General features: G+C 36.5%; 1 protein-coding gene across 1 annotated transcript in view; it reads left to right on the top strand.

Annotated features, from left to right (window-relative positions):
• IL17RE (interleukin 17 receptor E) overlaps positions 1-15,651 on the top strand; it is a 560,820-nt gene that overhangs the window by 448,751 nt on the left and 96,418 nt on the right. Inside the window, exon 10 of the mRNA XM_044077387.1 lies at positions 5,946-5,993. Within this exon, the coding sequence (XP_043933322.1) occupies positions 5,946-5,993 (48 nt within the window). The remainder of the gene's footprint in view (positions 1-5,945; positions 5,994-15,651) is intronic.

The following is a 15,651-nucleotide window of genomic DNA, read 5'->3' as shown; positions in this document are numbered from 1 at the left end:
ATAGTCACCAGTCACCAGTATTAATATGAAGGCATGAAGTCCTTACCAAGCAGTCACTTTTTTTAAACACTGTAAACTACAAAGGGAGGATCAGCACTAGAAGTGTAAGCTAGGATAACTACTGTGACCTCTTCTACTAATGAGATATTGCCCTCAGCAAGTCATCCCTTTTGGGGATTACTACATGACTCTCAGCTGTCCAGACTTGTACAGAACACCCTTATTTTTCTCATATTTTGCCTGTCCCTCACAAAATATTTTTGATGTTCTGGTAAGTCATTGAGTATTATAGTCAATATTATTGTTCAGAAAATGTATGTTGATGACGAACTTGTCATTCTATTAAATTTTCTATTAAATTTTAAAGTAAATTAGATTAATATTTCAGAGTTGTCCCTGATTTTGACGTTTTGTCCTTCCATTATTTTTGGTGTTTTAAATTCTTGAGCGGAATAGTATCTGTTACTGATTTCACATTATGGCAGGTTCTCTTATGTCAAATCAAACCATGACAAAACACACAGTCTGATGCTTCTCTTACATTATAGCATGTTCCATTTCTGGTAAGGCAGGTTTATTTAACACTGCTGTTTAGATCATATAAGTAATTTCAATGAAAGACATGACAATTAGTTATTCTTATTACATTATATCAAAGTCCAGTCACCATAAGAGTGGTGAAGATGGCTGCTGGCAAAACCTTTAATGGATTAGCTGTGCATAAAAGCAACTTACCTTCTTGATGTTTGCTCAGTTTAACTTTAAGGACTAGTGTGCATTTGTATGAAAATAAGTTAAAATATTTACTCTGTTGGTACTGTCTGGGTGAAAAAAGTTAAAGCTGTCACTGACTTTGCCTCATATGTTTGGTCTGTGCCTCATAACATGTATGGTTTTGGACACATTTTTGAGAATTGCAATCAATAAATCATGGTAAATATTTGATTGTTTAGATTTTATATCAGAAAATGCATGCTAAAGCAAAAACTGTTATTCAAGTAACTGAGTATACAAGTGCACTATTTAAAATCCGTTAATGATTCTGGTCCTTTTGCTCCTTATTATTGTTTTGGCTTTGTCCATAATTCTTTAGCTAAGAGGTTCATAGGTATTATTTTTTTTTATCAGATGAGGTATATACAGCAAAATGGCTATAACTGCTGGATAGGTGTGGTGGTGCCTGTCGATCAGGATAGTTTATCATTGTGTTGTTTGTTCAGTTTAGATAGTCTGGCATTTTAGGACTGGTGGCCATTTGTAGAAATAAGTGTGCTACTGTGTTTGTCAAACAAACTTAAATTTTAAAATAAGTTATTGTGACCATAAATTATTATGTAGGTTTACCAGAATCAGATATTTGAGGCAAACACTGTCAACAGTGGGATGATAATTGTTAGGTATGTGGCTGCTGTGATTGAGAATGGTTAACCCTGCTGTCATGATCAAGTTAACAATCATTAATCTGGCTTTACACAAAACCAAAGCAAAGTATCAGGGAATGTCGCTAGAATCCACAAACCAGAATACACTTGTAATAAAAGAAGAAATACAGCAACTCGCACAGCAGAAATTATATAAAGCACCAAATACCAATGGGTAGTAATAAGCAGACAACAATTTAATGAAGGTAAATGCTTTCACATTAAAAACAACAATACTTCATCAGACCAACTAACAATACTACAAAAACTTCAATATAAACCCATAAAACCCCTCCCATCAATAAAGTAATAATCCTCTTCACAATAATCTAAATAAATTAATTAAAATCAATTACCTGTGTATGTAACTCACAAACATCCCTCTCTGCTGAGTCTCTCAACCAGTTTGTCACACACTGATGACATCATCATCATAAGACCACATGTTTACATAGATAAGGGTATACAAAGCACAAAATAATAAATCACATACCTATAAAAACATTTCATCTAACCTTCATATATAAATAAAAACAAAACAAAATTAAAAATAATAATAAACTAATGAATTAAAGATTGTGCCTTTAGAGCTGGTTTAAGGGAAAATATTTTATTTAACCCAGGAGATCTATAAGACTGTAACACTAGGATCCCGCTTTGTTCTCTACCCTCAGTTTTAGTTCTCAAGTCTCCGCCTCTAATACCTAACTGAACTACCTCTAAAACAAAAAACTTAAAAGTATGTTGTTGTCCCAAGTCAGAGATGTGTGTAGCTAGAGCATTGTTGGTCTTGTTATGTCTGATGTCTCTGAGATGGGTTAGATGAAATGTTTTTTATAGGTATGTGATTTATTATTTTGTGCTTTGTATACCCTTATCTATATATAAATGTGGTTGCATGATGATGTCATCAGTGTGTGACAAGCTGGTTGAGAGACTCAGCAGAGAGGGATGTTTGTGAGTTATATACACAGGTAATTGATTTTAATTAATTTCTTTAGATTATTGTGAAGATGATTATTACTTTATTGATGAGAGGGGTTTTATGGCTTTATACTGAAGTTTTTGGTTTACTATTGAAATGTCGAACAGCACTACATCAACTGTACTATAGTTGAACACGGAAGTTCGAAAATAGTAATGTCGACGACAAAAAAACAATCTAGGACTGTGTTTTAACATAGGTCGAGGTAGGGGAGATGTTTGTAGTTCTGAATAATACTGAACACCCACCTCGACCCATGTTAAAACCATTCCTAGATTGTTTTTTTGTCATCAACATTACTACCGTGTTCGACTATAGTGCAGTCGATGTAGTGCCGTTCAACATTTCAATAGTAAACCAAAGTTTTTGTAGTATTGTTAGTTGGTCTGATGAAACATTGTTGTTGTTTTAATGCAAAGGCACTTACCTTCATTAAACTGTTGTCTGCTTATTACTACCCGCTGGTATTTGGTGCTTTATACAATTTCTGCTGTGCTAGTTGCTGTATTTCTTCTTTTATTACAAGATAAATCAGGTTTTGCAGGACTACTGTACATATGCGTAAAGCAAGTTACAATACATTACTGCAGCCATTTTTTTTTTTCACAATCTGACATTTGAGGTGTATACAGTCAAATGGCTGTAACTGATGGGTACAGACTGGTGAATTATGACAGCAGTTTGAATGGTCTTAAATCAGGAAGGTAACACCAAAAGAACGTGCATTTATACACTGTCCAAATGTGGGGACTTGGGGCCATGATTTGAAAACTGCCCAGGGCCCAAAATACAGGCAGTTCACCTCTGAAAACACTGTAACAATACTCCAAATATCTTATTTTTTAGCTTTTTGACTTTTTGTTCTGTCACACATTGCCACATGACTATATCATCTCTGGCTCTATATTTGACCTCCTCATTCATATTTCCTTCTTGAAAATGTTAACCTGTTCCTCTATTTTCCATTCTTTCTCAGTTTTCAGCTCCTTCTGCTTTCCATTTGCTGCCATGGCCACTGTTTTGTGTGCAATTTATTTCTCTCACTTGCCTTCATTTTACATTTTACTGGAATTAAAAAAGTAACAGTGTATTACTTTTCAGGATTTTTAGAGTCATGTGGTCAGTTGTCAAGCTTACAAACTCTTGATCTTCAAGAATCTTGATTGCTATGAACCCATGTTGCTATTTTATACTTCACATACAGAGGCATAGGGAGCAGAAGCCAAGGCAAATGCAGCAGGTGCTCCTGGCTGTAACTTGGAAGGGGTACTATCTGTGTGTATTATTTGTTTGTATACAAAGAGAGAAAAAACACATGCTTACTTTGAAATGTATTTAGTTTTGGTTTTCAGCAATCTGTTTGTAACCCGCAATAACTTTCTATATTAAAAAATGCATGACTTCCCACCACTCAGTTTTTACCTTTCTGAATTGCTTGAGGTGGATGTGAGCAATTCAGAAATGAGCAGACAATTAGAGATGTGACATTTCTTTTTTTTTAATGTTAGAAAATTGATGGGTACGGGATATAATAATGCAGCAAGAATGTGATTATCTGATGAGGACCAGGACATCAAATACAGCAGTAGCCAGGGCACTACCCAACCTTCCTTAAGTTGTGTTCTAATATAGGCTTATGGGTAAGTACTAGGCTAGTGCCCTTGTGCGATATTTTAACCCAAACTTGAAATTATGTATGTCATTTGGTTATAGACTGCCCTTACCCTTATCATGGTAGATAATTATAAATTACCCCTAATCAGAATAATTGGGATCACACCTGAGATAATCTGAGCGGGTCCATATGAGATAAAGCATTTAGGAGCTGCCTCTCCATTAGTAGTACACAGGGCAGTCCTGGGGTAAATTTTCTGTTTCCCATCTGTAGATCTAAGTTACACTTGAATATGGATAGGAATGAATTTAGTTTTATGTGGATGGAAACTCTGTTTCACAGTAGAGGTGTATCCTCTGTGAAATATACATATCCCTACAAACTGTTCTGTTGATGTTGCACAAGAGTTTTAGATCCGTAGACCAAGTATTTCTAATGCCATTTGACTTGCTTATGAGTGGTAAATCCATATGTAATAGGTCAGAGGATGCCATATAGTCCAAACACAGGTCATCAGTTAGTAGTCTGTAGGATACAGAGTATAGTGACAGGGCTTTGAGTCAGTACTTGTAGGACATGTTGTTTAGGCCTTGTATCCTTTTAGTAAAGTATCTCTGTGGGCATTCCAGCTGTTGCATGTGTCTGAACAGATACATATGTACATGTCAAGATTAGTTTGAAAGGCTTTTTATGACTGTAAGGGGAAGCTTATTCCATAATTATGTATGATGCAGCAAAACATACCTGTCATGTATTTTTATTTTCTCTAATTGATGTTATTTTTACTACTAGTTTCCCAGATCTGTTTTTATGTCCCCAATTAGTATGTTCCAGACAAAGTTTTACATTAGAATAAAACCACAAACTAGTGACCCAATAAAATGAAATTTATTCATTCTCTGACATCTCAGCTAGTTTGCCTTCAAAGGAGAATTCATTTTTGTTTCTTGTGGTTTTATTCATTTAAAGTTTTACATTAGAACCTGATCAAAAACTACAGTAAAGAACAAGCCAAAGCCACGTTTTGATCACCTGTAAGAAACAGGATACAAGAACAATTCCTGAAGACTTTATGAACAGTTTACATTTTGACACACTGATTTTCTATTATGGAACTCTTGCATCATTTTAAGTTACTGTAGATTGCCTGTATGACGGCTGCAGAAAGAAATAATGTATTCAATAATGGATCAGCGTGGGTTTCCTCCGGGTACTCTGGTTTCCTCCCACATTCCAAAGACATGCATCTGGAGCATTTCTCCCCGGGCCTCCGCTGAAAACAGGCTCTGTGGAACCTAGTCGGACATTCCCGGTCAACAAATGTTAAATAAAATAAAATAAATAAATAAATAAAATAAAAATCAGATAAGTGCAATATAAAGTGGTAACAAACTTACTGATGTGACTAGACGTAGCCTTATATGGTGGTCTACAAGGAACTTTTTTTTTTTAGATGCTCAATGGTCAGGGTTAAATTGTTACCAACATTATTCCTACAACTGTAATTGTGGCATTATTTTAAAACTCTGACCATTTCAGTTGTGATCATAAGTTTTAGCAAAAAGGATGTAAGTTATTATGTTAAATTTACTAACATTAGAGAAAAGGTTGATATTATTGCTTCCCTAATGTATTTTTGTACAACAGTTTGGAGGACTTTAGAATCATTTGTTAAAGCAGTTATGTAGCATTTGAAAATCAACAATGTATTTGGGTAATCAAACAAAACTTCAAACTGTATCTGCTAGAGACACACAGGTGTCAACAGAGAGAGAAAGACTGTGTGTGTGTGTGTGTGTGTGTGTGTGTGTGTGTGTGTGTGTGTGTGTGTGTGTGTGTGTGTGTGTGTGTGTGTGTGTGTGTGTGTAGCTTTATTTGTACAGATAGATCATTAACTTAAGTATTTGTTCTTTTTTTTTTTCAGACCTACTTTATTGATAGTGTCGATGTACACCCTCGCATGTGTTTCAAGGTAAGGAATAATTTGTGTTGCACTTTTATCTAAAAAAATATGTCTGATCTATTGATGCTACACTTGCAACTAACCATATTTGGTGCCTCTCTCAGAGGATAAATACACTGTGTAATAGTTCAGCTTCCTCAGGAAATATGCAATCACAGACTTAAGATGTTTTCACTATTACTCCTTTATAGTCAGCTTTCTATGCATTTGTTCAGGCAACAAAAATATAAACAGTGTATTGTTTTAATTTATTGACAGGTAGATGAGCTGGACCAGTAGAGCACTATTTTTCTTGCCCCAGTTACAGTTAAATACAAAGAAAATGTTTACATGCAAGGATAAATGACAGTATTACGCCAGTCTAACAGCAGCACATGCATAGACACAATGTTAACTCATAAACACCTATGTGGTGTGGAATGCCCCATCTCTTACCATTGCATTTTCTGAAAAATCAATTTAAAAAGCATAAGGTTATCAAGGCTTTTCTAATGTGGGACATCCTGAATTAACAATCATAGCGTAATTTTATAAATAACTCCTTGCCCTTTATAATCATGTTTATTATAAGCTGGTAAGTAAGTTGAAGAAGTCAGACCCAAGAAACGTCTGAGCACTGTAAGGAGCTATGGATGTTCATTTTGGGATATAAAAAATAAAATATTATATGAAATAGATTGATTCTGCTGCATTATCTGACAAAGAGTGCCAAAAGATAATGAAAGGACCTATACTTGGACTTTTAGACTAGAGTTTTCCTTTAAGACTTTTCATTATGTAGCATTGGTCTTCTTGCTAATAGGTTTTATTATTCAGACTTATTTTTGGATTCTGTCCAACAGGTTGCTCCATGTCTTTTTAGCAGGTCTCAGTCTACTTTTTATATTCTTTAAGAATGTTCTTGACTTCCTGTTTTAGTAGGTTCATAATAAGCAGCAAACACACCTGAGTCATTTGTTCGGTGATAACAATTGCTTTGCAATCCTTGGGAAGTTTAAAGCCAGTTTTCTCTTAGTCTCTTGTTATTGACAAACTTTTGAAACTCAACTACTATACAGTTACAGCATTGTTTGAGGTCTCAGAATTAATAACCTGTTCACCAGTGGCAAATCATCCACTATGTTAGGTCTGATTGTATAAAACAGTGTTTATCTGTTTGCGTCAAAAATACTTTCATCTTAGGTTCATTAATCATTATAATGAAATTGCAAAATATGATTATTCCCTCAGTATCTCCTTCATTAATTCTTATTGAACTGCTATAACTGTCTTGCACTGAACCTCAGGCATAGCTTTTTTTTATCATGCCTATTGTAGCCTATGACTTATTATATGTACTGTTAAATGGATACAGCTAAAAGACTTCCGGCTTTTCCCGGTCAGGGGTCACCACAGCAGAACTCCGGTCCATTCATAATTGACAATGGATTTTTACAGTGCCGAGTTGCCAGCCCGACGCCCAACCTTCAACGAATGCCACCCATTCAGACTTGCACCTACCTGCATGCCTTTAACATAACTCGACCGCAGGGAGGACATACAGACTCCACACAGAAAGTGCTCCAGCTGAGAATCGAACAGGAGAACCTCTTGCTGTGAGGCGACAATGCTAACCGCTGCACCACCACTAGAAATTAATATGTTCAAGATGAATCCCACAGAAACAATTGCCAAAAGGATAAAACATTACTGACTATTGGATGTAAAATAAGACAGGATTGGATACAGCTAATCCTTTCTTATTTTACATCCAATACTCAATAATGTGTTATCCTTTTGACAATTGTTTTTGTGGGATTCATCTTGAAAATATTAATTTCTAGTATCTCTAATGCACTACTTTAATCTTTAATGTATATTATTGTTTAGATCCAACAGTTAGTAAATGTCCCAAAAAGATGTGATCACAAACTTTACTTCGGCAAACAAAATTCTGATTTAGAAATTTTATAGCAGATAGCTGTGACCAGCACTATACTACAATTTCCTCATAGGTTAAGCAACCGTACAAGGTCAGTAGATCCAAGGCTACTTTAATATGTAGCCTTGGGTGTCTCATTTCCAGTTTGAATTGACTTGCGATATAAGTCATGCAAGGCATGGGCCAATAATTAGTCCATTAAACATTCCAATGGATTATGGATAAGTAACCTCTTCTTGCATGATATGAGCCTAGAATTTTAGAACCCTTTTTTGCTTTTGTGGCTACTTTTCCCTAATTAAATGATACCTTTTTCATAATTATGCAATTTTAATATAAGAAAAAGCCTACCTTCTGAAGAAGCAACCATACTGCTATATCCAGTGTTAAGTAAAGGTCCCCTTTCAAACATATACAATATAATTCAAGCAGAACATGCTGAATTTAATAAATTTATTTAGGTATGCTTGTATATTATGTATACACTTTTACACAGCTCTCTCAACTTCTTTGTCAATCATTCTGGACAAAACCAAAATATAATGGAGGAAGGAGACAAAAGGCCATAATTATGGGCTATTTTGATACATTATTGTAATTCACTTTAACTGGTATTACATCAATAAGCATTGTCTGAACAATAAGAAGCCTTACACTTTAATATCAGGCATTGTTGACTGACTATGATCCTCAGTAATTTACCAGAAAATTAATTTTATGGTGGACAGATGAAAAATATGTGGCAAAGGCAGGAGCAGCTGACAAAATAAAAAAGCTAAATCAGATTACCTAGTCAGATAATAAATAAGTAGTTCTAGAAAAAGTTGCTTTATCCTAAAGCACACTTGCATCATTAAATATTAAACTGAAGGGTAAACCAGAGTAATAAGCTCCTCTGAAGCTCTGTATCTTAATACTGAAGGGTCAAGTCCCACGTGTCTATTAGGTCACTCATTTTGGCATGAATCAAAACCGGGTGATTAATGAGACATCAAAATAAGTTAAAACTAAGTTTTGCTCCATATCTTATCTAAAGTGTACAGTGCTTACTAACAGGTACAGGCAAGAAGAATCTGAGGGTATTGCTACTCAATGCTAGAAGTCTAAACCTCAAAATGCACGCTCTCGAGGCACTCCTTAAAATGGAGAACATCGACATCTGTGCAGTGACAAAGACCTGGTTCAAAGCTCCAGAGAGTACCCCTGCATTACCAGGCTGTAATTCATACCACACCTTTCGGCCACCTAACCTGGACCGAAACACTAAAGGCAGAGGTGTGTCCATATTCATTAAGGATATCAACACCTCCAGGCTAGTTGCTCAGCATAATGCATCCGAGATTATCCAAGTGCAACTAACTCTGGGCAAGACCGCAATCCAAATTGTAGCTTGCTACAGATCCCACACCATGCCCCAGGATTCCCACTCCTCATTTCTTAATACACTGGAAAATATTAGGGTACAACCTAACACCCTAATAATGGGCGATTTCAACTACCCTACCATTAACTGGGAAAACTACTCATGTACCAACTCTTGTGCTCAACGTTTTCTGGAATTCATAAATTCCAATGCCATGGATCAACTTATCCACACCCCCACCAGTAGCAGCAATATCCTAGACCTGGTTATTACCAACATGGGCAACCGGTGCTCCTCACCAGAGGTCAATTCCTCGTTGGTCAGATCCGACCATAAGCTAATCACCCTAGACATCCACATCCCTCCCCCATCCCCCATTGGGGAAACCACAGTAAAAGATTTCTACAAAGCCAACTTCACACTTCTTAAGACAGAAGTGGCAAACTTCACGACACCCATGCTGATGGACAATAGAAGTATGACTGCTGAATCCTACACCAATGCACTTTATAAGCACTTACATGAGTGCATGGATTGTGCAATCCCTAACAGAACCAAGATGCTATCCTCCAAAAAAAGGAAGCCAATCTGGTGGTCCTCTGCCATAAACAAACTCTACAACAGAAGAAAGAAACTGTTGCAAAAAAGAGTAAAATCCCATGATTGGAGAAACTCCCTGGTCAGCTTCAGTAAGAAGCTGAGATCCCTCATAAAATCCTCCAAAGCTAGTTATGAAAACAAAATTGCCACTGACTCTAAAGACAACCACAAAGCATTCTATAGCTATGACAAGAATCTCAATGGCAACACTCAGATCTGCTCTGAGTTACAGCACAATGGCACTAAATATACAGAACCAACGAATATTGCCAACATCCTGGCAGATAGGTTCAGTGCTAACTTTACCCCTCTGTCATCCCCTAAAGGGCCCATCTGTATACCAGAAGAATGCAAAGTTCCTGTAATCACAGCTGCACAGGTAAAAAACACACTATCCAAAGCCAAGAACACAGCATCCATGGGACCTGACGACATCCCAGGCTGTGTTCTACATGAACTACAGAATGAACTGGCACCCCACCTAAGTACCATGTTCAATCATAGCCTCACCTCAGGCTATGTGCCCACTGAATGGCACACAGTGACAGTTATCCCACTCTACAAAGGGGGAGCCACCACAGACCCCGGAAACTACTGCCCCATTAGCCTAACAAGCCTGGTCTGCAAGGCTATGGAGTGTATCATCATGGAACTTATAAACAATGACATTGGTCATCTCCAAACTCAGGACCCCACCCAGTTTGGGTTTGTAAAAGGCAGATCATGTCTCCTAAACCTGATAGACTTCTTTGAAGCAGTCACCAAAGCCGTAGATGAGGGTAAGGTGGTTCACACAGCCTATCTAGATCTCGCCAAGGCTTTTGACACCATACCCCACTCTGGAATTATAGATAAACTCACTAAACTAGGTATAAATCCCTATGTCACAAGATGGGTTGCCAACTGGCTCACTGACAGAACCCACACTGTGAAAGTAGCAGACTCCAAATCCAGCTTCAGACCAGTGACAAGTGGAGTACCACAGGGTTCAGTCTTGGGTTCTCCCTGTTTGGTATCTACTTCTCTGAAGTACAGGCCAACACAGACGGTCTTTGGCTAACAAAGTTCGCAGATGACTGCAAACTAGGAGCCATAATCAAAACTCCAAAAGATGTGGACATCCTACAAAAGGGCCTTGCTGAGACAGATGCCTGATGTCAAAGCCATGGCCTCAAGCTCAGTGCCAAAAAGTGCATTGTCATTCCTTTTGGTAAAAACTCAGTACCCATGAACTACCACATAGGTGGTAGTCTACTCAACACCGAAAGTGTGATAAGAGACCTTGGGATACAGGTGGACAGTAGTCTCTCCTTTGATGATCACATCACCACAGTAGTCAGGAAATCCTTCTATGTGGCACACCTCATCACAAAAGGTTTCTCATCCAGGAAAAAAGAGGTCATTGTTCCCCTCTACTTGTCACTCATTAGACCCATTATAGAGTACAATGCCCCATTTGGTATGTACCTCACAAGACATCTACAACAACTGGAAAGGCCACAGAAATACCTCACAAAGAGAATTACCAGCCTCAAAGAGATGCCCTATGCAGGCCGTCTCAAAAAACTGCAGCTTTACTCCATTGCATATCACCTACTCAGAGGTGATCTCTGCCTAACATACAAAGCTATATCAAACCCAGAGCTTTTAGACATGCTCCACTTAAAGAAATCCCAATCCCTACGAGCTTCCCGCTCTAGGGACCTAAACCTTGTCACCACAATAAACATAACATGCTGGATGGATAGATTTCTGTCCCAGAGACTTCCCATACTCTGGAACAAACTACCTATCTATATCAAACAAAGCTCCTCATTAGCACTGTTCAAGAAAAAATCTTGATGATTGGATGGGAGATAGGAAATTCACCCCGGGGGTCACTTCTGTGGCTCTGCTCGACAGTGGCACAGGAAAATAATTTTCTTGGGTGGCTAAAGCTAGGGTACCTTTGGCTAGGCTTATATAGGCCCTAGGGCCAATAGCCTAGTACCTACCTATGAACCTATGTAATTAAATTCCCACCTTACAGTATTACAGAAATATTTTTTCTTTCTGTTTGCTTTAATAAGTACTTTTAAAGGCTAGGTGGGTGTTAAAGACAGATAAGCATACTCTTGCAAAAATAATGTCTTCCACATCGGGAATATATTTATTAATCAAAGTAATTTTGAAAAGTGTTTTTTATGGTTTTACTTTATGTATGCAATTTAATACTTCCACCACAAGATGGCACTGGAGTTAATGATTATAAAAGAGTCTATTGGGGAGATTTGTCTCTGATGAAGTTCACCTTTACTTGCAGTGGAAAAATTAATTAAACTTTTTGGGTGTATTTTGCACTTTCCTTGGAGTCTGCTTTTTGTTTTTTAAGTTCACACATTTATATTACTTCTCAAATCTTGGATATTATATTCTATCCAGTTAATCGGATTACATTTCTAATCTGAAGATCAAGTTGACACCCTTTATCAAAGTTAGAAAAGGAAGAGAGGGGGAATATGAAGAGAAGAAGATGGACAGAGTTGTGACAAGATGTACAGCACCAGACACTATACAATTACCAGATAGGAGAAAAATTCCACTGTCTCAAGAGTAAACAGGATGGGAAGATGTGTACATTAACTACTACAAAGCGTTTAGTGTTAGTGCTCCAGTAAAAAGAACCTTTTTGCAAACATCAGTAGATAACACAGCACATGCATCTAATTAGCTATCCTCCGATTTACTAAGCTATGTATTATCATATACTAATTCACTAAAATAGAATAAACAATCCAGAGCAGGATTTCTGTAATAAGGAAGCTATTACTTATGTCAGCTTTCCAGGCACTTCAGTATATCAAAGTATTTAATCACAGTGGCTACACAGGGAGCAGTAGATGGTAACTAGATTAACTACCCATTTATTATTGTGTAAACACACACACACACACACACACACACACACACACACACACACACACACATATATATATATATATATATATATATATATATATATATATATATATATATATATATGTGTGTATGCATATTTATATATATATATATATATATATATATATATATATATATATATATATAGACTCACTTTAGAACATTGAAAGCCCATAACATTAACATTCAAAACAGAGACCAAAATTGTTGAATATTCAAAACAATGAAAACTCAAAACATTGAATCCTATAACATTGAAAAAACCTAGAAAACCAACATTTAATATATGCCAGCACAACTACATACAGAAACAAATAAAAAATAAACCATATTGCACTTCTCCAAATATAAGCAGGGGGAAACCACCCCTGCACCCCCCCCACACTCGCTGCTACTTAAATATATCAACTCTGAGATCACACTACACAGAACAAAACAGCAAACATACCATTCTGTGCTGTTTAAATTGTAAAAACCTATCCTCAACCTTCTCTTAGAAACACAACTTCACTGTTAAAACATTGCACATTACTATATCTCTCTCTGATACTTACCAAAGTTTCATAGGTACCTCAGTCATGTTCCCTTCTTACCTGCTGTACTACAACATAACACATCTTAGTGTAGTGTAGTGCGATCTCGGAGTTGATATATTTAAGTGGGGGGGGTGCAGTGGGTGCTTGCCCCCCTGGTTATATTTGGAGAAGGGTAATATGCTTTGTTATTTCTTTCTGTATGCAGTTGTACTGGAATATAGTACATGTTGATTTCCTATGTTTTTTGTTTTTTCAATGTTATGGGATTCAATATTTTGAGTTTTCGGTGTTTTGAATTTTCAAGATTTTGGTCTCTGTGTTTTGAATTTCAGTGTTACAGGCTTTTGATGTTCTAAAGTGAATATATATATATATATATATATATATATATATATATATATATATATATACATACACATAAACAGAAATACACGCGTGCACACACACACACACACACACATATATATGTGTGTGTGTGTGTGTGTGTGTGTGTGTGTGTGTGTGTGTGTGTGTGTGTGTGTGTGTGTGTGTGTGGTTCTGTTATGCCTTGTTCAAAAAGCCAAAATGTTGAAACATAATGTCTAAAGCACAAAATGTCAAAACATATTTAATGCATGGGACAAACCACTTTGCAACACCCATGTGCTGGGTTGTGCCCCAGACATCCCCTGCTAATTATATATGCCAACTCCAGAATTGCATAATAGTGGTGAGAGGGTGAATTCCACTTTGAACATATTGTGCCGTAAACATTTTGGCACAAAATTATATATATAAAGCTTACAATAATCTAAACAGCATATCAACAGCAAAAATATCCAAACACAAAATATTGACAAAATCTTACGACTCTCAAAACCAGTGTCTTTGCAGGGAACTCCCTGTACTCACAAACCTTGTAATTATATATACCAACTCCAAGGTCACACAACAGTGGGGAAAGGCCATAAACCACAGATCTCAACTTCTTTGTTCAATAAACAGGGGTACAGCTAAAAATAATGGGTAGAAAACGTTTAATTGTTACTCATACCTCTGCAGTTTTTTCATTATGAGGAACATAGCTCTCAACCAAACAGGGACAAATCCAGAAATAATCATGGATAATCAGGGACATTTGTAAAACAGTAATACTAGAGACATTGTCAGATTAAGAGAATGTGAATTAATATCCATTTTCTGAAGCAAAAGAAGTTTATAATTCTAATTTTTGTCACTATTTATTAAGTGTAATTCATCACTTTTTCTCCAAAAGTCACCAGTTTTTGGAAGAATTAAGAGGGACAGAACTAAAATTTGAGTCAAAATCAGGGACTTCCTTGAAAATCAGGAACAGTTGAGACTTATGCCATAAACCGTTCTCTAGCATAACTTTGATTTATGTCAATACTTTGTGTTTAAATATTTTTAGTCAATAATTTTGCTGTTAATATGCTGTTTAGATTATTTTAAGTACATCCATATATATCTATATATATGTGTGTGTGTGTGTGTGTGTGTGTGTGTGTGTGTGTGTGTGTGTGTAAATTTATACAATACAAACAACTAATGCTGAATATGGTAAAAGTCAGAGCATGATTTTAAAAGACAAAACTGAAATATCTTCTCATGTTCATTATCTTTATCAATATCTGGAGGGAATTATTCAGATGATCACACTCAACGTTTCAAAACAGAACTCGTTGATAATGAAGCCCTTTACTTCTACAAGTTTGGCCTCAGAAGTAATTTATAATGAGTGAATGTGTGGGGGATGAAGACCCCCCACATATTGGAGAGCTAGGAGGTGAAGCACCCTAAAAAACAATTATACTGATTTGGAAACTCAGCCTATGAATGAGTTGAGTTCGCTATGACTAAAAGTGAATTCATACCTAGGCTGATGGCCATCATTATGGTCACTGCTGTACTAGCCCAAGTTATATGGGTTATATACTGCGTAGGTTATAACAATCAACCAGTTTTAAAAGCTTCAGGGCACCTTCCATGCACCCGAACTATTAGTTGGCCAGAACTGAGCAGCCAAAAAAATCAAATTTGGGTGCCAAGCCTTTCAGAGCTTTCTTGCAGCTAAGAAGAGCATATCTCTGTGGGTGTTCAATGACTGACTATTAGCTAACATTGTTCCATTCCTGGGCAAATAAGTTCCCTTCAGGGAAAATACTTACACTTTACTTTTTTCTTAATGAAAACTTAATGTTTTCTGTAAAAGAAGTACCTTTAAGCTTGGAAAACGTATTTTAATGATTGTTTCATAACTTTTGTGATCTTTTAAAATGGAGTGCACTTTTTTACTTTTATGATAAACAG

Source organism: Protopterus annectens, chromosome 7.part0 (genome assembly GCF_019279795.1).
Source record: "Protopterus annectens isolate FY-2018-M chromosome 7.part0, PAN1.0, whole genome shotgun sequence".
In the NCBI taxonomy this organism is placed as follows: Eukaryota; Metazoa; Chordata; order Ceratodontiformes; family Protopteridae; genus Protopterus; species Protopterus annectens.
This window is presented reverse-complemented; position numbering and strand designations above follow the sequence as displayed.